At 48.1% G+C, this 26,472-nt stretch overlaps 3 protein-coding genes across 3 annotated transcripts in view; all 3 read left to right on the forward strand.

Annotated features, from left to right (window-relative positions):
- LOC125769395 (uncharacterized) overlaps positions 1-18,534 on the forward strand; it is a 39,737-nt gene extending 21,203 nt beyond the window's left edge. Inside the window, exon 2 of the mRNA XM_049438117.1 lies at positions 17,266-18,534. The gene's annotated coding sequence lies outside the window, so the exon portion shown is untranslated. The remainder of the gene's footprint in view (positions 1-17,265) is intronic.
- Positions 1,475-3,615, forward strand: LOC125767188 (uncharacterized protein K02A2.6-like). Its single transcript, XM_049433501.1, has 3 exons — positions 1,475-2,456; positions 2,529-3,490; positions 3,589-3,615. Exons 1-3 carry the CDS (start codon positions 1,490-1,492, stop codon positions 3,613-3,615), a joined length of 1,956 nt encoding a protein of 651 aa, XP_049289458.1. The 5' UTR covers positions 1,475-1,489.
- Positions 8,090-9,809, forward strand: LOC125769405 (uncharacterized). The gene is made up of 2 exons (XM_049438127.1): positions 8,090-8,357; positions 8,983-9,809. The coding sequence occupies exons 1-2, from the start codon at positions 8,133-8,135 to the stop codon at positions 9,082-9,084; spliced, it is 327 nt and encodes a 108-aa protein (XP_049294084.1). The 5' UTR covers positions 8,090-8,132; the 3' UTR covers positions 9,085-9,809.
- Positions 18,535-26,472: the final 7,938 nt, after the last annotated feature.

Below are 26,472 nucleotides of genomic sequence, written 5' to 3' on the forward strand. Positions count from 1 at the left end.
CATCTCGGTTACCTTCGCCAAACAGTCTACAAGGCCTAGAGGCCTTAGGGCTGACGAGTCACCCGGAGGTTTCCCAGGTTTTGGAATGAGTACCAGTTGCTGTCTCTTCCATATATCTGGGAATTGACCCGACTCTAGGATGTGCTGCAATACGGCTTGAAATACCGCTGGATACGTCTGCATCGCTATTTTAACAGCTTCATTTGGGATGCCATCCGGGCCCGGTGCCTTGCCTGCCTTAAGCCGATCTGCGAGTACTAGTACCTCGTCCATGGTTATGGGTACAGGTAGTGATTCAGGGGTACTGAAGATTTGGCTCAGAACTGGAGGGTCATGGGTTGGAAACAACTGCTCAATGATTTCTCGCAATTTCAACGGGCATCGCTCAATGGGGTCGTCTTTCAGTTTTGCTCTGTTCATCACGGTTTTATACGCAGATCCCAAGGGTTTCTGAGCACAGATCTACAAAACTGCGTTCTTTGCTAACTTTAATTTGTCTTTTCAAATCCGATCTGGCCTTAACGTATGCAGCCCGTAGCAGTTCCCTTGTTATCGGACATTTTTCTCGCTGGTATTTCCTTCGTGCTATGGAACACGCTTCTCTGCAGCTTTTAACCTGGAGGTTCCACCAGTAGGCGGGGCGTCGTCTACGATTTAGTGGTTTCCTTCTGGGCATTGTGGCATCACATGCCCTGGTAATGGCTGTGGATAGGTCTGATGCATTTCGAGTGTCTGCAAAATTACCAAATCTGAGGGCTTCTACAAATGTTTCTCGGTCGAAGAATTTGTTCCTCCAGCCTCGATTATTTGAACTTGTCGTAGCTGTTTCTCGTTCCGTACCGATTTTATACCGGATCACTCGATGGTCGCTAAGTATATAAGTTTCGCTAACGCGCCAGTTTAAGGTATGTGTCAGTGCTGGGCTGCAAAACGTGACGTCTATGATTGACGTTCTACCGTTTCTACTGAACGTGGGAGTTGCACCCACGTTGCATAGCACCACATTTAGGCGGGATATGCTATCCAGAAGCGCATCACCTCTGCTGTTAGTAAGCCTGCTGCCCCAGGCAACGGCCCAGGCATTGAAATCTCCTGCTATTACTACTGGATTAAGACCATCAATCTCCGCTGTCAGGTTGTCTAGCATCGTGTGGAATCTGTCTATGTCCCAACTGGGAGGAGCGTAGCAGCTGGCGAAGAATACCCCGTTGATTTCCACTACGACGAAACCTTCGTATGTTCTGGATATAATTCTCTGTATAGGGTATTTACCCACCGCCCATATTGCCGCCATCGTTTTCATATCCGAGACCCAGTTATTTGTACTATCGACAGCACGGTAGGGTTCAGAGATGATAGCAACGTCTCCCTTTTCCTCTATCATCGCTTGCCACAGCAAATCTTGTGCGGCTTCGCAATGGTTCAGATTTGCTTGGGTTATTTCCATCCTGTTTGCTTTATTTATATTTATATATTTATTTATATATTTATGCATCGTGGCTTGTATTTATATAACAGACTGCCGCCTGGAGTGAAAATAGCGCCCGCAGCATTTCAACAAATTATGGACGCTATGTTGGCCGGTTTAAAGGGAGCTTGCGGGTACATGGATGATGTGGTAGTTGGAGGCAGAACGAGCAAAGAGCACGACGATAATTTGTCCAGACTACTGCATAGAATACAAGATTATGGGTTCACAATTCGAGAGGAAAAATGTGCCTTCAAAAATAAAAGCATCGAGTATTTGGGATACATCGTCGACCGTAATGGATTAAAACCAAACCCGGCAAAAATAGCAGCAATCCTCAACCTTCCTGCACCAACAGACGTGAGTGGTGTTCGCTCATTTTTGGGAGCGGTCAACTATTATGGAAAGTTTGTCCCAAAAATGCGCGACCTTCGTTACCCGCTGGACAATCTGTTAAAGAACGACGGTAAATTCACGTGGAATCAACAATGCGAAAAGGCATTTCGCACGTTCAAAGAGATCCTTTCATCAAAGCTGCTTCTTACGCATTACGATCCGGCAGCAGACATCATTGTCGCAGCGGATGCATCATCAGTGGGACTTGGGGCAACGATCAGCCACAAGTTTCCGGACGGATCAGTGAAGGTAGTTCAACATGCTTCACGGGCCTTATCAAAAGCTGAACAGAACTACAGCCAAATAGATCGTGAAGGATTAGCCATCGTTTTCGCCGTCACAAAATTTCACAAGATGCTGTACGGCCGACACTTCCATCTGCAAACCGATCACCGGCCCCTGCTTCGTATTTTTGGATCGAAAAAGGGCATTCCAGTCTACACAGCGAACCGCCTGCAGAGGTTTGCCTTGACGTTACAGTTGTACGACTTTTCAATAGAGTACGTGCCTACTGGATCGTTTGGAAACGCCGACGTCCTGTCTCGACTGATCAGGGACTACACTAAGCCGGAATCGGACTACATCATCGCTAGTTTGAGTTTGGAGGATGATTTAAGGTTCGTAGCAGTGCAAGCTATTAATTCATTTCCTCTGACCTTTGTAGATGTGCAGAAAGCTACACAAGAAGATACATTGTTAAGGAAACTCAGTCATTATGTAACGGACGGATGGCCCCGTAACGCATCTTTCGGGTCGGAGCTGGCACGATTCCATCATCGGAAGGAAGGCTTGTCTACGGTAGACGGCTGCATTTTGTTCGGGGAGAGATTGGTGATCCCTGAAAAGCTTCGTGCCAGATGTTTGACGCAACTCCACCGAGGGCATCCAGGCATTCACCGGATGAAGGCGCTAGCCAGAAGTTACGTTTATTGGCCATCCCTCGATAATGACGTACAGGATGTTGTTGCGACTTGTCCAGCCTGTGCCGTCGCAGCAAAGTCTCCACCACACTCAGCTCCAGCACCGTGGCCCAAAGTTAGTACGCCTTGGCAACGGGTCCACATCGACTACGCAGGACCTTTAAACGGCGAGTATTTCTTGGTAGTAGTCGATGCGTTTACGAAATGGCCCGAGATCATCAAAACGTCCAGCACCACGGCAGTAGCAACCACAGCAATATTGAGATCGATTTTTGCACGTTTCGGAGTGCCTGTTACTATCATCAGCGATAACGGCACACAGTTTGTTAGCTCAGAATTTAAGGAATTTTGTCTAAAGAACGGCATAAACCATATTACTACAGCACCTTTCCACCCACAGTCCAATGGCCAAGCCGAGCGTTTTGTCGACACGTTTAAAAGGGCAATCAAGAAAATCACATACAATGGACTGGGAATACAGGAGGCCTTAGATATTTTCCTTCAAACATATCGCTCAACACCAAACGCACAATTAGAAAACAGTACACCAGCAAAGCTAATGTTTGGAAGGCCAATACGTACATGCTTAGAGTTATTACATCCCGTACCAACCCCTTTGTTAGAAAGTCAGCATGGAACTAGAAGAGGATTTCAAAACGGTGCTCCAGTATATGCTAAGTTGTTTAAACGTTTAGGGGGTTATTCCGTAGTTCGGAGCCCTTGTATTTGTTCTTCCTTCCTTCTTTGTCGATTGGTACTTGGCCACTTCTTTGGTCGTCCTTCGGTCTTCCTTCGGGGCTGCAGCGAGATGCTTGTCGGTTGACGGTATAACGATAACTAACTTAGTTCGGACATGCCGCCGCTTTTATATTGTGCTGGCCATGTCTCGAACTTTCCTATTTCTGTGTTTTTGAACGATTTCGTGTTTGATCCTGTCTGTTTTCGCATATTCTTTTGTTCCCCTAAGTCCTTTGTTACTTGTTCGCACCATATGGCACCCACTAGACAATTTTGCTTGTTCTCGTTATTGACCCTAGATGGCGCTTCTCTGTGTCCCGGCTATTGGCTATTGGTCGCCACAAACGTAATAGTTGGGAATGGGTACCAGGTACTGTTGTAGGAAGCATAGGTAGAGTCATGTACAAAATAAGGACTAAAGAACGGATAATTCGCTCCCATATTAACCAGTTGCGCAAGCGAGCAGGAGACAATGAGAGGGTTACACATGATGCGAATCCAAAGGTTGCGTTAGATTTGCTAATGGATACATGGAACATCCCTTTAACATCTAGCATTCAGTATTCCGATCCAAGAAGTCCAACCCCAATACTGAATCCACCAGCAGCGACCGTTATGCCAAACATCCCGACGGTATTTTCACCACGCCGCTCTTCTAGGCCTAGAAGAGTTCCGCGTAGGTTTGATGCATATCGCCTCAATTAAAAGGGGGAGATGTTATGGTGCACCTTGTGTTGTCGGAACCACGCACTGACAGCCACTCAGCTATGACGAGCGATCGTCATAAGCAGGACGTGTGCGTGAGTGACGCAGGGCACTGACCGAGGATCGGCTCAGCGCGCAATCGAGAGCAGTTGCAAATCAGGAGTCAAAGAGAACGGAGATAGGGAGCGTTAGGTGTGCGTTGTGCGTTGCGTGTACATGTTCGTTAATTAATTAATAAAGTTTTATTATAAGTTTGCGTCACCCCAAAAACACTCGGTCAACCTCATTCACAGACGCAACAGTTAGTGATAATGCGGCGAAAAAGGACAATGTGAGTTACAAACTATCACAAGAACAGGTAGCTACGAGGAAAATAGTGAAGAGTGGTTTGCCGAAATTCAATGGCGACGCTGAAGTCTGGCCATATTTCATCAAAAGTTTCGAACAAACAACTGCGGCTTGCGGATTTTCAAATCTTGAAAATCTCGAACGATTGCGTGAATGTTTGACGGGTGAAGCGCTGGAAGGTGTGAAAGGTGTGTTGCTGTTGCCTGAATCCGTACCACGTGTCATAGAAGACTTGCGGCATCTATTTGGACAACCAGAAAGGCTGTTGGGTGTGTTGCTGACCAAGATTCGCCGAACTCCGGCGCCGACAATATCGGATCTTTCGTCATTTGTCACCTTTAGTGTTCGAGTGAAGCAACTAGCTGATCATCTCGAAGCAAGCGGGCTAAGCGAGCATCTTGGCAATCCTCTCCTGGTACAGGAACTGGCAGATAAGTTACCACACGAATACTTGATGGAATGGGTAGAGTATAAAGATAACCATCAAGGATACGCACTAATCAAGTTTGCTGCATTCATTTCAGCAGTAGGAAGAAAAGCATCGAAAGCCGTGGCAAGTAAGTCGCTTCAGCTAACAGCAATCAAAACAAACAAAAAGACCGAAACCACACAAAACTCTGAAACAGACATCCCCACGACCACGGACACACCCTTGACCCTTTCAAACGATGAGGCAAGCAACATAACAGACAAACACACAGACACACAAACAGCCAAAAAGACAAAGAAACGCAAGCGCAGACAAACCAAGAACAAGACTACGGACAACAGACAGGACCAGGACAAGTCTCAAGAACCGGCGCCCGAATGGACAAAAGTTCTGAGCAAACAGGCCAAGCGACGGGCACGGAGGAAGCAGCGGAAGCAGGAAGCAGCGGCGCTTGACGCGAACCAGCAGCAGCAGCGGCAGCAGCCGGAGCATCAGCAACAACCAAAACAACCGAAGCAGCGCGCGCATCGCGTCCCAGATGCGTTGGAGTTGGAAACAACGAACAACACAACACAGGACGAGATGATGCGCATCCTCAAGGAAAAGCTGGGGGATGATCGGCAGAAAGTGGAGCGTGTAAGGATGAATTTCCAGGGGAATATTCTTCTGGAATTGTCCTGCAAGAGCCACGACGAGACGCTTGAGATGTGGCGGAAAGTGTCCGAAGCACTGGAGGGCAAAGCGAAAGCCCGACCACGGACCCCCACAACTCGCCTCACCTGCACGAACATTCCACCAAGCTGCACCAATGAGGAAATCGCAATGGACCTAAGCACAGCCCTGGGAGTCACGATCTACGCGGACCAGATCAGTACCGTTAAATCCAATTACGGAACGCTGGTCGCATTTTTCGGATGCCCAGAGGTGGCAGTAACGGACGACGTGCTACTAAAACAGCATGTTGTCGGATTCAGCCAGTGCTGCCGGTTCAAGAAGGTTGAGGTGAAGCGCCAATGCTATCGGTGCTACGAGTTTGGCCACATTGCCACTCACTGCCGTGGGAAGGACCGGTCAAGCAAGTGTCATCGATGTGCGGAGACTAAGCACCCAGGACCGTGCACCAAGGAACGGAAGTGCCTCGTCTGCAAGGGCCCGGAAGCAATCGGGCACTCGTTCGGACAGCGCAACTGCCGCCAAGTAGGAGAAGGGGTAAAAAACCGGCCTCGTCATGATTAATGTCCTTCAACAGAACCTTAATCACAGCCAGCTGGCCCAGGACATGCTGATGCAGACTGCTCGGAACGAAGGCTGCGACATAGTGTTGATCGCCGATCCATACCGGATCCCGGAGAACAACGGTAACTGGGTCGCGGATCCGACGGGCAGAGTTGCAGCAGTATCGACAGGAAGATACCCTATCCAACGCATAATCGAGAATCGGCGGGATTACTTCGTCGTGGTCGAAATGCGTGGTATCGTTTTCTGCTCCGTGTATCTACCTCCTGTGGGGTCCGATTTGTCAGTGGAGGATTATCGACGCAAATGGACCGAAATTGCGTCGGTGATTCCGCGGAATCGGGACACCGTGATCGGCGGGGACGTCAACGCCTGGTCAGGAGCGTGGGGGATGGAACGCAGACACAACGATGGAGAACGAGTTCATAGGGGAGCAGTGGTGATGGATGCTATGGCATCACTTGAGCTAGTCCTGTTGAACCGGGGCAACCGGCCAACCTGGAGCAACAACAGTGGCCGTAGTTCCATTATCGACGTTTCCTTCTGCAGCTCGTCTCTTCTGGGGGAAAATAACTGGCGAGTCTGCGACGAAAATCCAAGTGACCACAATACCATCAAGTTTGCGGTCGGGAGGACGACGACGCAGCGTAACCTGGGACACAGTGCACAGCAGGCTTCGGAGAGCAGATGGGCAACCCGGTATTTCAACAAGGACTTGTTCGTTGAAATTCTGGGGTCACTGGACATCTACAATCGCACCCTCTTGGCGGACGAGTTGACGCAGGTAATGTCAACTGCCTGCGACGCGACGATGCCGAGATTGCCAGCAGCACGGGGAGGACGACGATCGGTGTACTGGTGGAATAACGAGATTTCCCAGTTACGTCGCACTTACATCGGGATGCGGAGAAGACTCAGGCGAGCCCGAACGGAAGAGCAGCGACAGGATCGTCGTCCGGCATACACAGCAGCGAGAGCAGCACTGGAGCAAGCGGTCAAGCGGAGCAAGAAGGAGCAGGGCGATCAACTTCCGGAACAGCTGGGGCCCCACGGATTCGGGCCAGGCTACAAAATCCGGAGGCAGATGTGGCAAGGAGCCCGAGTACCGATGGAACGGGATCCAGCCAAGCTGCAGCACATCGTCGGCGAACTTTTTCCGGTGCAACCGCCCATGGAATGGCCCACGGCAACAGGATTGACGGACGAGGACACGGCACGGGATGCCGTTACCGAGGGTGAGCTGGTGAGCATTGCAAAATCGCTCAATCCCCAGCGTGCCCCAGGAGACGACAACATTCCGAACGTGGCCTTGATTGCGGCGATGACGGCGTTTCCACGCGTCTTCATGAGAACGTTCCAGCATTACATCGATTCCGGCCACTTCCCCGTCGAATGGAAGAGGCAACGGCTAGTGCTGTTCTCGAAGGCCGGGAAACCACCCGGAGAATCATCGTCGTACCGGCCAATCTGCCTGCTGAGTGTTCTAGGAAAAGTATTGGAGCGACTCATACAGCGCAGACTTACGGAGCATCTGGATGCAACGGGCGGTCTCGCTGATGCCCAATACGGATTCAGGAAAGGACGCTCAACCATGGATGCCATCAACAGGGTGATTGCCAACGGAAGGGTTGCGCTCGACAAGAAGCGCAGGGGCGATCGACTGTGTGCGATGGTGACAATCGACGTGAAGAACGCCTTCAACACGGCCAACTGGACAGCGATCGGAGCAGCTCTGCAGCGAAGGAACACGCCACCGTACCTCCAGGCGTTGCTGCGGAACTACTTCACGAATCGCACGCTCCACTACGAAACGGATGAAGGAATGGTCTCGTTACCAGTATCGGCAGGTGTCCCGCAGGGTTCGGTTCTAGGACCAACACTGTGGAATGTTATGTACGATGACCTTCTTCGTTTGGAGCTGTTCGGAAAGCGTGCGGACATTATAGGGTTTGCTGATGATGTGGCGTTCACCCTTATAGGGAGGGACCCGCAGGAAATCAGCAACCTTGCTACGAGGAATCTGGAGATGATCGAGCGTTGGATGGATGGAGTGGGATTGAAGCTGGCCCATCAAAAGACCGGCTACATGATCTTCTGCACTCATCACAACCCGCAGGTAGGTCAACTACGTGCGGGGGGACACACGATCGTATCCACGGAATCGCTCAAGTACCTGGGGGTCGAGCTCTGCCGCAAACAGCACCACGGTCGGCATTTGGAGAAGGTTTGCAGCAAGGCATCACGTATCACGAATGTCTTGACCGCTCTGATGCCGAATAAGTGTGGCCCAAAAAGCAGCAGAAGGAGACCCTTGGTTAACGTTGGGAATAGCATTGTCCGTTACGCGGCACCATCGTGGGGACGGACGCTTCTTCAGAAGGACGTTCACCGGACCACGGTTCAGAGGACGCACCGCACAGGAGTTCTTCGAGTGGCCAGTGCCTTCCAAACGGTCTCCTACGATGCCGCTTGCGTGGTCGCAAGCACTATCCCGTTAGTCCTTCTCCTAGAGGAGGACATCCGCTGCCACGACGAAAAGGTAGCGAGGGGAAGTCCAGGACCAGACCTACGAAAGCGGCAAAGGGAAGAGACCATGGGACGCTGGCAACAACAATGGACAGCCGGAGCGGGGCAGCCGAGATCGCCGGGGATGAAGACGAGGAGAATTATCCCGGACATTATGTCCTGGGTAAATCGCAAGCACGGAGAAATTGATTTTTATCTCTCTCAACTCTTTACAGGGCATGGGTTTCTCCGGAGCTACTTCGTCGAAAAAGGCATCCTCGACGGCTCGCCAAACTGCCCGGTGTGTGAACACCAAGTGGAAGATGTCGACCACGTAATGTTCCACTGTCCACGGTTTACTCGAACCCAACACGAGATGCAGCAGCAGAGCCACACCCGCTTGACGATAGAAAATCTTGCAGCGGAAATGTGTGCCAACAGCAACACATGGGAAGCAGTCCGGACCGCCGCAAGGACCATCTTCAGAAACCTCCAAGTGAGATGGAATGAGGAAAGTCCACCTACGGCCAGACGGAGACGACAACAACGACGGCGGAACACGGAACAAACGGGACCGCACCAAAGGATGACGACAACGGAAGCAGCAGCAGCAGCAGCAACGAGTAACCAGAGCAGCAGCAGGAGCTAGACCCCACCGGAAGTAGCGGCTACGGACGGGCGGAATCAAGCAGCAGCAGCGGAAGGAAGGCACGAAGCAGCAGCAGCAGCTGAGACAACTAGGACGGATGACGCAGTGGCAGCATTGGAAAGCAGCAGCGCGTCAACAGGATGGGTGCATCGCACAAACGTTCCTGCATGGAGTACTACGCACATCAAGCGCATCGGCAGGGTTCGGATCAGGTCGAGGAGTGGTTTAGTTAGGGTCCCATCGGCTGCCGGGTCCGCTTCACGGGCCCAGCGTCACGATGAATCCCACATAACCCATCTCGGAGGGATTGGTTTGTAGCCGCAAGCCGCCCTTCGAGGTGGGTACCTTTTGAAGGTTCCCTCCCCGTTAAAAAAAAAAAAAAAAAAAAAAAAAAAAAAAAAAAAAAAAAAAAAGCTAACAGCAATCAGCAGAAAACTAAATGCAACGGCCAAGACATTTACGATGGTTCATGATGAAGCCAAACCAGCATATGACCCAAACAAGAGACTTTGTTTTGCATGCGGTAAGCCAGGTCATTACGTTAAGGTATGCCGGAAATTTCAAGACATGAAAGTGCCAGACCGTCTGAATCTAGCTAAGGAAAAGCTGCTTTGCCATCGATGCTTAATACCTCATGGAAAGAAAATGTGCGGTAACAACAAACCGTGCAATATTGATGGATGCCTCGAAATGCATAACCCTTTGCTTCATAGTCAGAAGAAAACGGTCGATACATCGACAGCCCGCATCCACAGTCACAACGACGAGTCTCGAAATTCAATCCTTTTCCGCATGATTCCAGTAAAAGTTAAAGGAAAGTATGGCGACCTTAACACTCTGGCACTCATAGATGAGGGATCATCCGTTACGTTGGTGGATCAACATGTGACCGATCTACTAGGTATAGTAGGAGATCCAGAACCGCTGGTTCTTTCATGGACACAAGATATTAGCCGTTCCGAAAACCTGTAACAGAGAGTCGATCTGCAAATGACAACAGACAGTAGTCAACGGTTCTGCCTAGAGAACGTTCGAACGGTGTCGGAATTATTATTGCCGAACCAACAACTGAAAGTAGCAGATCTTGTGGCAAAGTATCCTTATCTGACTGGGTTACCCCTGAAAGATTATGGAGGAATGAAAGCGACTATATTGATTGGTCTTGATAACGTCGACCTAATAGCTCCAATGGAATCTCGCGTTGGATCGAAGAACGAACCTATAGGAGTGCGTTCGAAAATAGGTTGGACAGTATATGGGCCTCAAAAACCAAAGACCAATATACATGCGTACCTAAACCTCCACAATGGCGAGCCGAGTAACCAAGATATCCATGATATGATTAAACGACTATACATAGATGAAGAACACGGAAACATTCATTATGCTGCTCCAGAGTCAGATGAAATTAAGCGCGCTAAAATGATACTTCAAAACACGACTAAGCGTGTAAATGGTCGATTCGAGACAGGGCTACTGTGGAGAAAAGACGAGTGCACACTACCTGACAGTTACGACATGGCCACAAAGCGAATGCACTCATTAACTCGGAAGCTGGAAAAGGATGATGTCCTTAGAGAAAAAACTGTTAAACTCGTTGAACATTATGTAAAGAAAGGCTATGCACACTTGTTAACAGAAAACGATCAGGCATCGCTTCAAAATGTATGGTATCTTCCCTTGGGTGTCGTGACCAATCCGAGAAAACCAGGGAAACTGCGACTTGTTTGGGATGCCGCAGCAAAGATAAACGGCATCTCGCTGAATACAGAACTCTTGAAAGGCCCTGATATGTTAGTCCCATTAATGAAGATAATTTGCTTGTTCCGGGAACGTCCCATTGCCTTTGGAGGCGATATCGAAGAAATTTATCACCAGATACAAATTCGTCCAGAAGACAAACAGGCCCAAAGGTTCTTGTTCAAAAGCAAATCTAGTGATTCCATGCAAACCTATGTCATGGATGTCGCCACCTTCGGAGCTACTTGCTCGCCCTCGTCAGCGCAGTTCGTGAAAAACATCAATGCAACGGAGTTTGCAAATGAGTATCCGGAAGCATCTGCAGCAATCATCGAGAAGCATTACGTCGATGATTATTTCGACAGTGCGGATACAGTTGCGGAAGCTATTAAACGAGCAACAGAGGTGCGTCGCATACACTCCTTGGGAGGTTTCAACATTAGAGGCTGGGTGTCAAACTCTCCGGAGTTTATGAAAGCGCTGAATCCAGAGAAGGCTATCGTAGCTGGAACGATTAACTTCAGTAACCTTGAAGAAGCAGATTTTGAACGCGTTTTGGGCATCTCATGGCAGCCTGATAAAGACTGGTTAGTGTTTACGACTTCGAAAATGGAACTGTTGCGGAGTCTAGGAAACGACCATCGACCAACAAAAAGGATGGTTCTCAGCTTCACAATGGCACAGTTCGACCCACCGGGTTATTTATCTCCGATAACGATAAGAGGAAAAATGTTACTTCAGGACATTTGGAGGTCGGGTTGCAATTGGGATGAGGAGATAAACCATGAATGCTTCGAGAAATGGCGGCAATTTACAAAACTGATGCAGGCTGTTGGATCCTTCCGATTGGAACGGAGTTATTTCGGGAGCGCACCAAGCTACGAGATAAAGGACATTCAGCTGCATGTGTTCGCCGATGCGGGAGAAAATGCGTACGGAAGTGTAGCGTATTTCCGGGCGAAAGTGCGAGGCAAAGTAGAATGCTCGCTAATAATGAGCCGCACCAAGGTGGCACCGCTGAAGTTGCTATTAATTCCGAGAATGGAATTATCTGCAGCCGTGCTAGGAGCAAGGCTAGCGAAGACCGTAAAGGAAACGCATAGCTTCACCATAAGGCAGACTTACTTTTGGATCGATTCCAATGTAGTACTCTCATGGCTTCAGTCTGATCAGCGAAAATATAAGCAGTTTGTTGGATTTCGGATCGGAGAAATCATGGAGCTATCTAAAGGTTGCGAATGGAACTGGATACCAACTGGTAAGAACATCGCTGACTGTCTTACTAAATGGGGTAAGGATCCTGAGTTACATCCTTCCAGTACTTGGGTATGTGGACCTGAGTTTCTGTACCAAGAGGAAGCAATGTGGCCTAAGAAGAAGTTGCCTCCGGCAAATACGGTAGAAGAACTAAGAGGTCATCTATTGCTACATCACGTGAAAATTCCACAACCAGTGATTGACTGCACGCGTATCTCAAAGTGGAAAATTCTCATTCGGACCATAGCAACGGTACTTCGCTTCATTTCGAATTGTAAGCGCAAAGCTAAAGGCTTGGCCATAGAACCGCTTAGGACTAAGCGAGGTAATACGCAACGTGTGCCTTTGACACAAGAAGAATACGAAAAGGCACAACTCATTTTGATAAAACAGGCGCAAACGGAAAGCTTTGGCGAAGAGGTAAAGGTGCTAAAGAGAAATGCAGATCTTCCCGTCGACGAATGGAAAGCCATTGATAAGTCCAGCCCACTGTACAGAACAGTACCTCTTCTTGACGAAGATAATTGGCCTCAGCATCGACTTCGTTCGCCGAAATCCGTTCGGCGCTCACGAAAATAAGAGCACCATGACATTTAAAAGCACGTCTTTACTTCACGGCTCAAGTGCTGATATTTCTAGGTTTGCATGTCTGTGCTTTCAAATATGTTTATCTATCGTTAATACTTGGTCGTTCAAGTTAAATTTTTTCCTTGTTAAAAAATAAGCGCGTCTTTGCTTTTCATTGTGTTTTAAACTTTAAGAGCGCCTAGTTTACCTTTCGTAAATTGCTGATAATGAAAATATTCCGTTTGAAATGCAGTTCCTGTATAACTCCATTAATGCAGAAAACGAGTCGAAGCAGAAACTACGAACACTTAGAAGAAATCTTCGATATAACTCTAATCCTCTTGCTTTGACTTAAACAGCGTACGCAAACGATGATTTAATTTCTTGACGTTTATTACATACTTGGATATTACATTGCAGATTCGTTGATAACTTTCGTATTTCCAAAGCTATTTTCATGGATTTGCTTGATGGTCACGATTTTTCGATTGATGCGCAAAGAGCATATGGAATTACAAAAGAAGAAAAATTAGCAGCATGTATTATTTTTTTAGCGAATGGCAGATACCAACATGGTGTTGGAAAAGATTTTCATATCGCAATCGCATTACAACCACTTCACTCATTGGTTGGGGATTGGATAAACATAGCTATGAACGAACAAGAGGGACAAGAATCTAAGGATTATTTCCTTTTAAAAAGCGGGACTGAGGACGTAATTATGTGCGTAGATGAAACTCATGTAAAAATTAGGAAACCAAAAGATCGTCCCCTGCTTTACCTAAACAGGAAATCATTTTACAGTATCAATACTATGATTGTAAGTATAAAATAGCAAAACTAATATAGCACACGGCAGGACCGGGTTCAAATCCCATCCGGACCGTCCCCCCGTAGCAAGGACTGACTATCCGGCTACGAGGTAAAATAAGTCTAGTAAGCCAGAACTGACCGGCGTGACCTGTAAAGTCGTTAAAGCCAAGAGGAGAGAAATTTAAAAATTCATTTTAATCATGAACCTTACTTAACATTTTTCCGTCTTTTTCGCTGGCGCAACCAGCAACTCGAGACGATTTCGGTCAAATTAGGTCAACATATTACAGGTACTTTTAAGGCATTTATAAATAATTAAGCGTATACAAGTAATACAAATTCACTATTTTACATAACTATTCATTCATTCACTATTCATCTACATAACGAAGACAACAAACATTGATAATTATTACACTCTGTAATTTATTTTTGGTGTGATATTTTGTAAAATGATAGCCAAGGTGCATCTTAGGCTTGTCTGGACACATGTCACAACAATATGTAACTTCTCGCCTTCCTCCAGGCGTGCTACGGTCAAAACAAACTTGGCAGTCTCTTTTAGTCCCTTTTAATACCACGTGCAGCTTTCCATTCAGTTGAATTTCGTCGGAATTCGAGTTGGCACTTAGAATCGACTGGCCGCCGGACCGGCTCCGCTCGAGTGCAAAGGGTTCATCTTCGTGTAGAGTTCCCATAAAAAATGTTTTGGATTCTCGAAAAAAAATTTTTTTTCACACAAAATGCTATCAACATTATAAAAATCTTCAAACATTGACCTATGTGCAACATATTGCATCATTTATTCGAACAACCGTAATTGAATGTGCAAATTCTACCCGAATCCGCAACTTAACACGTTGTGTGCCACGCTTATTTTGGTGATGTTTCCTAGCAGGCCACGGCGTTTTTGTTTACAAATTGACTGTCTATCATTTTTGATAGACATGGCCCCCCAGGAAATGTAAATTTCAGACTGTTATTTCTCAGCGGATATACCACATTTTTACAAAAAACCTTCGGCAAATATACAGATTAGACTTTAATGAACCTAATTATATAGTTGGTTTTCGGAAACCCTTAGTAAATTAATTTATAAAAGTATATTTTTGGGATGCCTTTTTTCGAAAAATCTGACGTTTTGTTCATATTGCTATCTCTTGTGAAGCGCCGTTCCATCGTCTGTTGTTCAAGCATATATTTGTCTCACTCGCACTGCAGTCGATCAAACGGCGCGACATAAGAGATAGCAATATGAACAAAACGTTAAGATTTTTTGAAAAAAGGCATCCCAAAAATATACTTTTATAAATTGATGGACTGAAGATTTGCGAAAACCAACTATGTAATTAGTTTCATAAAAGTCTTGTCTGAATATTTGCCGAAGGTTGTAAGTAGAAAAGTGCAGCCACCGCGGAAAAATAACAGTTTGAAAATGACGACTACTGTCTATCAAAAATGATAGACATGGCCCCCCAGGAAACTTCACTGTCTATCAAAAATGATAGACGTGGCACACAACGTGTTAAAACGTCAGGGATTTTCTTTCATACTACCGGAACGAACGTAACCGTCATATGATTCACTTTTTTCAAAAATCACTCATATTCAAAACGAGCGGTAGAATGAGCACCTGTGAAAGGAACGTGAGTGAAAATTGAGTGTCGCGGCGTTCGAATCTCGGCGAACGAAGTCGGTGCTGAGGCCGAATATCATCAGAATGGAGGGACGGCTGACGAATGCTGAATTTCTTGCTTTCAACGTGCGCTTCCCGATCGTCCTGCCTAACGATCATCGCATTACGTGGATGATCGTCCAGTACTATCACGAAAAATGCGGACATGCATATAGGCAAACAGTAAAGAATGAACTGCGACAGCAATTTCACATCCCTCATGCAGATGCGATTGTCAGAAAGGTGGCAGCGTCCTGTATGCGGTGCAAGGTGAACAAGTGTCGGCCTCGAAATCCGCGAATGGCGCCGTTACCCATCCAGCGCTTGACTCCGTACATACGTCCATTTTCGTTTGTGGGCGTCGACTATTTGGGACCGTTCAGTGTAACGGTCGGACGCAGAACTGAGAAAAGATGAATAGCGACATTTACGTGTTTAGTTGTTCGGGCCATCCATTTGGAGGTAACACATAGTCTAACCACTCAATCTTGCCTAATGGCAATTCATCGCTTCGTCGGACGTCGAGGTTGGCCTCTTGAATTTTTCTCAGACAATGGAACTAATTTCCGAGGCGCCAGCGAGGAAGTGTTAAGGACCATGAGAGAAATTGGAAACGACTGCGCAGATCAACTAACCGATGTGACAACAAAGTGGAACTTCAACCCACCTGGTACACCCCATATGGGCGGTGTATGGGAACGACTCGTTCGTTCCGTGAAGGAAGCTCTCTTGGTAATCAACGATGGGAAGCGGCTAACTGACGAAATACTTCAGACATCGATAGTAGAAGCGGAAGACATGATAAACTCTCGACCGCTTACCAGCATATCTTCAGACGTCGATGAAGCTGAGGCACTCACATCAAACAGCTTTCTCAGAGGGGAATCACTCAATCAACCGACCAGACTGGCGTATCCTACCGACAACAAGGCAGCCCTACGAGATATCTTTCAGCGATCGCAGCAGATATGTGACAGGATATGGCAACGCTGGATCAAAGAATACGTGCCGCTATTGAATTCACGTACGAAGTGGTACGACGATACGCGAGCTCTTCAAGCTGGGGATTTGGTATATATAGTAGAGGGAAAAAATAGGAAGTGTTGGATCCGGGGAGTTGTAGAGGAACCAATTGTTTCGCCAGACGGGCGCGTGCGTAGTGCGTGGATTAGAACCAAGTATAAAACATACAAACGAGCAGTAGTTAACTTGGCCGTCTTAGAGATTGTTTAGTAACCTAACTTATAAACGGAGATAGGTTACGGGCCGGGGTATGTTACGGCCAACTGAAGTTCGAATTGACGTAAGGCATATTTTGACAGTTGATATTTGACAGTTGAGGATCGGTCAGCGGGACCAAAGTGGGTAAAGAGACTAGGTGGGCTTATCCCTAACGATTTGACACCTGCGCTATAGAAAAATGAACTAAAATTTGACGTTTGTGGGTTCGATTTTTTGTCAGTGTATGTGTGTGAATCATTCGGAGTGTGCTGTGTGTGTGAGTGAAAATATACGTATCACAATCGAACCCATAAACGTCAAATTTGTTTTCAATATGTCTACCGCGTCAAAGCTATAAGCCCACCTAGTCTCTTTACCCACTTTGAGCGGGACCATGGGGATCTGTCAACCGTACAGTGTAGAAGAAGACAGAACAAAAAATGAGATCAGTACGGTGAAATCAGTGGAAGGAAACAGACGCCTAGACACAGCTCAAGAATCGGACTAATTTTTGAATTTTACCTTATACCTGATTTTTTATAGTTAATAAATTACAAGAATTCCGTAAACCGTATTGTTACACTGTGAGTTGTGTAGGTGTACATGGTTTTTACATAAGGGCTTATGTATCGAATGATTCTATTTCTGTGTTTCTATTTTCTTGTAATAATTATTTATGCGTTTCTGTAATTTTCGGCTGATACGCATTAGCACATAAATCAAGCGTCGAGTGGATATTACGAAGGAGGGCTAAGGAATGGAAACTGAAGTAACCTTTTCAAGTGCAACCAACAGGATATTTCAGGTGCTTTATGATCGTTGTTCGTGCAATCCACGAATGTGTCAGCCAGGTGATTCCCCGTGTGTTGCTACCTACCTTTCAACCGGAGAAGAGTGACAGCAGCGCACGGGAAGAAGGATGACAGTAGAAAAAAGAGGAAGTAGTGAACAACCGCGTGGAACGAGAACGAGGAAAATTCAGAGCTATAAAACCGAAAATAAAGAAAATATCCACTGAGCATTCGACATTTTGGTGCTTCGAACCGGATCTGTAATCATGGCAGAGCAACGCAGAGTGAAAATGCTTACCAAGCAACGCATAAGCATCGAACAATCCGTCGACGCTATTCATACTTTTGTCATACACTTCCAGGACGATTCCAGCAGCAACGAAATAACAGTTCGTTTAGATACCCTTGAGAAGCTGTGGGAAAAATTCCTTAAAGTGCAGGACGACTTGGAAATTTTGGATGAAGACCTGTTTGAAGATCATCTGAAAAAGCGTACGGAGATGGAAACCAAATATTACAAGGCGAAAGGTTTCTTAGAAACGAAGGTGAAAGAAACATCAAACGAAACCTCGAAAGATCACCTAGCAGCGTGTCACTTAACAGAAATGATGGCTCGAGTGAAACTGCCTGACATAAAACTTCCTGTATTCGATGGAAAGCAGCTAAACTGGCTTAGATTTCATTGTGGCGACCAATAGCCAATAGCCAGGACACAGAGAAGCGCCATCTAGGGTCAATAACGAGAACAAGCAAAATTGTCTAGTGGGTGCCATATGGTGCGAACAAGTAACAAAGGACTTAGGGGAACAAAAGAATATGCGAAAACAGACAGGATCAAACACGAAATCGTTCAAAAACACGGAAATAGGAAAGTTCGAGACATGGCCAGCACAATATAAAAGCGGCGGCATGTCCGAACTAAGTTAGTTATCGTTATACCGTCAACCGACAAGCATCTCGCTGCAGCCCCGAAGGAAGACCGAAGGACGACCAAAGAAGTGGCCAAGTACCAATCGACAAAGAAGGAAGGAAGAACAAATACAAGGGCTCCGAACTACGGAATAACCCCCCAAAACTGGTGACCCCGACGTGATCTTTCCTGCCTTCGAGACACCGAGCCTTCAGCGGACGCCGGCTTTCGAGCCCATCATTATTAACAAATTTCCTTCTCAGCAAACCGTACAACTGGCACCGTAGGATTCATTCCTTTTCAGGAATTCCTCGAGTGTTCCGTACCACTGGCACCGCAGGTTAATTCCTTTTCAGGAATCCTACGGGTGTTCCATACCACTGTCACGTCCACCGTCCATTACCAACGCCCGTTGGTTCGTGGTTCCTGCCCACGCCGCTGCTGACTCGGAACATCTCTACCGTGCACCGCGCTGTACGCCATTTTGCCCGTCGCTTCTTCGATCTTCGCAACGCCGTGATAGCCATCGCAGACGACCATTCGTGCTGACGCCTCGTGATCGCCATGCTGCACAGCCCGATCCAGCGTGGTGAACCTGCCGATAACTCCGCCTCCGTGACCAGCCCCGCTGCCGGTCACACCGCACCGCTCGTGATCATCGATCTACCATCTGCGCCCGTCGCCAGAACCACCCCGGTTATTGGTGCTACCGCATCGCCAGTGCTCATCGAGATTCCCGCCGCGCGTGATTTTTCAACCGTGCCACCCGATCAGGAGGTTCAGACGATGAACGCCATGCGACTCAAGCCCCCGGAACTCAGCACTTCCGACATCCATACCTTTTTCTTCGCTCTAGAAAATTGGTTTGATGTGTGGAACCTCACTTCACAATGTGATGCCAAGCGTTTTAATATCCTTAAAACGCAAATCCCAACAAGCATCCTTCCGGAAGTGCGACATTTCCTGGAAAATGTTCCTGCTACCGACCGCTACGAAGCCGCCAAGAGAGCCTTGATCCAGTATTTCGAAGAATCGCAACGAAGCCGCCTATATCGATTGCTGTCGGAGATGACCCTCGGCGATCGGAAACCATCCCAGCTGCTAGCAGAAATGCGCCGAACGGCAAAAGGAGCAATGACCGACCTAACCCTGGTCGATCTTTGGATTGGACGTCTGCCGCCCTACGTTCAATCAGCCGTCCTCGCTGCTGCCACCAACGTGGAGGAGAAAGTGAAGGTAGCCGACGCAGTGATGGATTCCTTCGCCCTTTACCATCGAACGGGGCCATACTAACATGTGTCCGAAGTGCGAAACGTGGAAATGGATCGCTTTGCTCAACAAATGAACCAATTAAGTGAACGTTTGGAAGCTGTGCTACGACAAGACCATCGCCGTGAACCGTCCCGACCACGCTCGCATCCTCGACCACTTCACCGCCGTTGGGCTAACTCTCCAGCCCGACCAACAGTAGAGGAAATTTGCTACTTCCATCGAAAGTTTGGAAAAGATGCGCGAAATTGCCGAGCCCCGTGTTCGTTTCACCAGCGTTCGTAAGGGACCAACGCATCATCCTGACAGACGGCCAGCGACACTAAGAAGGAAGTCAACGCTCTTGCAACCGCAAGCCATCGCCTCATCGTAGTGGATCGCCGCTCAAGGCAACGTTTCCTCATCGATACCGGCGCCGATGTTTCGGTAATCCCGAGGCATCACAGTTCCTTCCCGGGTAAACCATCGTCAATGCGTTTATTTGCCGCCAATAAAACCCCTATCGAAGTCTACGGAGAAACCCTCTATTCTTTGGACTTGGGATTACGCCGAACATTCTTATGGAATTTTGTAATAGCCGACGTGGGCTCAGCTATTATTGGAGCCGACTTTCTCCAGCATTTTCATCTTTTGGTGGACCTGAGACGCAAGCGCCTGGTAGACGCCCTTACCAACCTACAAACGCCCGGTGAAACGGATCGACATCTACAGGAGCCCACCGTGAAAGTTTGCGACGGAACATCCCCCTACATCAACCTGTTGAAGGAGTTTCCTGGCCTGACCGCACGGATAGCACCTGGCACACCCTTGCAAACCAACATTTCACACCGCATCGAAACAACGGGACAACCAACCTTTGCTCGTCCCCGAAGATTGTCGCCCGAGAAGTTCACCGAAGCCCGTGCCGAATTCGAGTCGCAGACCGCTATCCATTGCCTTTTCTGCAAGACTTCACGATGCAGTTGCAGGGAAAGACAATCTTCTCGAAAATCGATCTGCACAAGGCCTATCATCAAATTCCATTGCACCCGGACGACATACCGAAAACAGCGATCACCACCCCGTTCGGTTTGTTTGAATTTACCACGATGCCTTTTGGACTGAGGAACGCTGCCCAGACCTTCCAGCGCCTAATCCACGATGTACTCCGCGGGCTCGATTTCGTCTTTCCCTACCTGGACGATATGATCGTGGCATCATCATCCGAAGAAGAGCACCACCAGCATTTGCGCCAACTTTTCCAGCGTTTGGAAGAGCATCAACTGGCGATAAATCCAGCCAAATGCGAGTTTGGCCGCAGCGAAATAACCTTCCTGGGCCACCTGGTGAACGTCGAAGGTATACGCCCCCTTCCTGAGCGAGTTCTTGCCATCAGCCAGATGAAGAAGCCATCCAACGTCATGGAACTAAAGAGGTTCCTAGCCATGGTGAACTACTACCGCCGGTTCCTGCCCCACGCCATGAAGACGCAAAATATCCTGTTAGCGATGACCCCGGGGAACAAAAAGAAGGATAAAGCACCGCTAATCTGGACACCTGAAGCTAGCGAGGCATTCGAATGCTGTAAGGAGCAACTGAAGCAAGCCACCCTGTTGGCCCATCCCGCTCCCAACGCAGAGCTATCGCTCTGGACAGACGCCTCCGACTTCGCCGCTGGAGCAGTGCTGCATCAACTCGTCAACGGTCAACTCCAGCCTTTGGGATTCTTCTCGAAAAAGTTCGAGAAAGCACAGCTGAAATACTCGACCTACGACCGGGAGCTGACAGCCGTCTACCTCGCCGTACGACATTTTCGCCATCAGTTAGAGGGTCGTGAATTCCGTATTTATACGGACCACAAACCGCTAACTTACGCCTTCCGCCAATCCCACGATAGCACATCGCCACGTAGAACGCGCCAACTGGATTTCATCGGACAATTCACCAACGACATTCGGCACGTAGCAGGAGAAGACAATATCACCGCCGACCTTCTATCCCGAATCGAAGCCGTACACGCGTCGCATACCATCGACTACGAGCAGCTAGCCGAAGAACAAACCCGTGACACGGAGCTACAGGACTTGCTGAGTGGAAAAATACCAACCGACCTTCAGCTGCAGAAGACACCTATTCCCGGTAGCACTAAATCCTTGTATGCTGATTGTCCTGGAGGTATAATTCGCCCTTACGTAACGGAAACATTCCGAAAGCCACTTCTACACGCAGTCCACGATCTCAGCCACCCAGGAGCAAGAGCCACCGCCAAATTAATGACAGAAAGATTTGTTTGGGTGGGCATCAAACGGGAGACCCAGGAGTTTGTAAAAAGCTGCATTGCCTGCCAGCGAGCCAAAGTAGGACGCCATACGAAGAGCCCACTGGTACGGTACCCGACAACAGCTGCCAGGTTCACGCACATCAACGTCGACATCATTGGTCCGTTCCCCGTCAGCAATGGCAACCGCTATTGTCTGACCATCATCGACCGTTTCACCCGTTGGCCCGAAGCAGTACCGATTGCAGACATTACCGCGACAACTGTCGTTTCGGCACTGCTACAGCATTGGATCGCCCGGTTTGGAGTGCCATCGTACATCACCACAGACCAAGGCAGACAATTCGAGTCATCCTTGTTCAAGGAACTGACTCGAACACTCGGCACAAAACACATTCGAACAACTGCTTATCATCCACAGGCGAACGGGTTGATTGAGCGTTGGCACCGCACGTTGAAGGCAGCCATCTGCTGCAAAGACACAACGAGATGGAGCGAACATCTACCTCTAATCCTGCTGGGACTACGAACCACCCATAAAGAAGACATCAACGCATCACCTGCCGAGCTGGTCTATGGTACGACACTCACCATCCCAGCCGAGTTCCTCGCCGAGAAGCCACCGCCAGCCGACCAATCGGACTTCGCCGAAACACTACAAGAAGCGATGAACAACATCCGTCCGCCGAAAACCGTCTGGCATTCAAACCGGACCGCATTTGTACACGCCGACCTAAACAAATGCTCCCACGTGTTTCTACGCAACGATACCATCCGCCCTGCCCTGACGACACCTTATCAAGGACCGTACCGGATTATCAAACGAGGCCCAAAATCGTTCCAGATTTTGCTGAATGGACATCCCTCGTTCGTATCCATCGACCGCTTGAAACCCGCTTATACCACCGAAGAAGATACTACACCAGCCGAACAGCCACGCCCCTTCGAAGAACCGATGATGACCTCACAACGCGCAACACCAACGGTCGATCCACTATCGCCTGAGCAACCATCCGCAACCTGTAGGCCTTCATCCAGCGCGACCCCAACTAGCCAGACTCAGCCTCAGTCAATATTACGGACAACCGAGGACAACGTATCGACCGGAGTTACCAGATCGCAACGCAGAGTGGTAATCCCACTGCGATACCGGTAACACCGCTCTAGGAGGGGAGTACTGTGGCGACCAATAGCCAATAGCCAGGACACAGAGAAGCGCCATCTAGGGTCAATAACGAGAACAAGCAAAATTGTCTAGTGGGTGCCATATGGTGCGAACAAGTAACAAAGGACTTAGGGGAACAAAAGAATATGCGAAAACAGACAGGATCAAACACGAAATCGTTCAAAAACACGGAAATAGGAAAGTTCGAGACATGGCCAGCACAATATAAAAGCGGCGGCATGTCCGAACTAAGTTAGTTATCGTTATACCGTCAACCGACAAGCATCTCGCTGCAGCCCCGAAGGAAGACCGAAGGACGACCAAAGAAGTGGCCAAGTACCAATCGACAAAGAAGGAAGGAAGAACAAATACAAGGGCTCCGAACTACGGAATAACCCCCCAAATCATGATCTATTTCAGTCCATGATCCATACGTCAACAACACTCTCTGATACACAGAAGTTTTATTATCTGCGATCTTCGTTAAGTGAAATTGCCCTGCAGTTAGTCCAGAGCGTGCCTATCACAGGTAACAACTACAACACTGCTTGGAATATCCTCCTCGACCATTACAACAATGCGGACCAATTGAAGCAAAGTTATGTTGAGGCACTATTCAAACCGTTTGTACTCAAACGAGAATCAGCGTCTGACCTCCGCAAGCTCGTGGATAGCTTCGAGGCAAATGTAAAAGTTCTAAAGCAATTGGGAGAGCCCACTGAGCATTGGGACACGTTGCTTATCCATCTACTTTCTCAGCAATTGGACCCTACTTCACTACGTGATTGGAAAGAAGCTGCATCATCGATCCCTAACATGAAGTATGCAGATCTTATCAAATTCATACAACGAAGGATCACAGTGCTTGATTCTCTCACGCCACATAGCATTGGCGCTTCACCTCCACCTTCTTGAACCGGCAGCACTGGCTGAATCCGACAACATGCTGTTTTAGTAGCACGTCGTCCGCCACTGCCACCTCTGGGCATCCGAAAAATGCGACCAGCCCCAGATTGACCACCTTATCATCGATAGAAGGCACTTCTCGGATATTATCGACGTACGTACATACAGGGGAGCAAACATCGAGTCAGACCATTTCGCCCCAATTGTGCGTAGCCAATAAACTAAACTATTAGCCTACCCCAAGGATAAACATAGATCGGTTGAGACAAGCTGGTGAGGTGAAGGACTTCGCGACCGCGCTTGTGGAAACGCTGCCGAAGGACACCACCTTCGAGGCGATGTCCTCCAATGACCATTGGAGTATGACCATTGACGCAAGCCATCAGCAGCACGGCCGATCAAACAATTGGCCGCGTAACACGTATCCAGAGGAGCGAGGAGAGCAGACGAGCACTATCCGGGAAGAACACAGCGCTGACCCGTATGCTCCAGCGCTAGACCCGGCAGAACGTAGAAAAGTATAGACGACTGAGAAGGCAACAGTCCCGACTCTTCCAGGAGAAGAAGTTTCGAAGAGTCGGATGAGCAATTGATGCAACAGCTATCCGAGTAAGTTCTACAGAATGTTGATTGCTAAACGAAGCGGTTTTATTCCCATGAACGCCATGTGTTGCAACGAGGTGGGAGATATCCTTCCGGACGAGCGAGAGATGATCGACAGGTGCCCCCTCCATTCTTGGACGAAGTCATCAGTCATCCTGAATGCCGCCTATAAGAACCTGTCCCGAATACTCTTCTGCAGACTTCGCCCCTTGGCACAGATTTCGTTAGAAGCTACCAAGCTGGATTTGTAGGACGGAAATCGACCACTGATCGAATTTTTACTTTGCGGCAGATCCTACAAAAAGTGCACCTGTTCATTGACTTCAAAGCGGGTTACGGCGCCATAGATCGGATCGAACTATGGCACATCACGCAGCAGCACGGATTCCCAGGTGAGGTGGTACGGCTGTTGAAGGCCACTATGGACGGGGTGCAATGTAAAGTGAGAGTGTCGAACATGCTGTCGGAATCGTTTGAATCTCACCGGAGTCTGAGGAAAGGGGACGGACTCTCCTGTTTCCTGTTTAACATCGTTCTGGAAGGTGTCATGCGAAGCGCGGGCTTCGACATCCGGGGCACGATTTTCGTTCGTTCTTTCAAATTTCTCGGCTTCGCAGATGCCATTAATATCATCGGACGAACATTGGCGGCGGTGTGCGACGTGCTCTCCCGAGTGAAAGGAGAGGACGACAGAATTGGATTGAGGATCAATGCGACAAAGACAAAGTACCTGCTTGATGGAGGCTCTGACCTTGATAGCGCCCGACTCGGAAGTAGAGCATCAGTTGACGGCGACGATCTCGAGGTGGTAGAGAAGCTCTGCTCCTTTGGTACGATTGTAACTTTGGACTATAATATAATCAGCACAATCCGAAGGTGCATTGCGCAGGGAAATCGCGCCTACTACGGGCTCCACTAACTCGATCTACTCGCAATGCAGAAGACTCCAGCAATATACAAAAAGCACGATATATCGCACACTGATACGTCCGGTAGTCCTTTACGGGTATGAGTGCTGGACTATGTTAACGGAGAACGTCCATGCCCTCGCCATTTCTGAACGGCCTATCGTACCTATCAAAGATCGGACGCAACCGTGGATGGAGGACTGCAGCCGGAGATCGAGGTTCCTGGAAACGGATTCGAGACCTGGCCTTGTCTTCTTGACGTGTTCGACGCTAAGCAGGCCAACAAGACGAAGAACCGAATCATGAGGTTCTCCAAACATACTTGAGGACAACAGCGCAGGGCCTGTAACACTGCCTCAAGTCATGATCGTATAAATTTAACGTCCAAGCAAGTATGGCAGAGGAGGGTGTTGCTGGAGATCTCACAATCCCTCATACTTGAGAGTGTTGAAAGTTCCTTCACCATTACACGTTAGGCCTGGCGTTTTACTCACGAAATTTTTTTTTCTGGGAATAGTATTGCTCTACCATCATATTACATTTGTTTTTGAAACTAATTAATCATGCAGAATATTACAAATCCACTCATACATACTAGTAGCTAGTTTGTTTAGAAATTGAAATACAAAAAAGGTTTTGTTGCAGTTTACTACAGTTTATTCGGAAAGCAGTATTGGTCATACAGCGTTATTCGGTATTTTCCCGTAAGTTGTGTCGTTCAAGTAAGAAGCTTTGACTCCAGTTCATCCCAAAAGCTCACTAGTAGCCATAGTAAGAGCCGAAAGCTCCGGGATAATGCAGACCAGTACAACGTGTCCTGCAAGAAACACAATTTCCACAACCGCAGTGTCCGGGCCGATGATATGAAGAAACGCTCGGATGGTTAACGTTTTGAATACCGTAATGACAACCAGTGCGATGATGACCATAACCATGTAACTCATTCAGAGTCGATACATAGCCAGTGTAGTGCGGATACGTCCTGAGACATCCTT

The sequence above is a fragment of the Anopheles funestus genome, chromosome 3RL (genome assembly GCF_943734845.2).
Source record: "Anopheles funestus chromosome 3RL, idAnoFuneDA-416_04, whole genome shotgun sequence".
Classification (NCBI taxonomy): Eukaryota; Metazoa; Arthropoda; class Insecta; order Diptera; family Culicidae; genus Anopheles; species Anopheles funestus.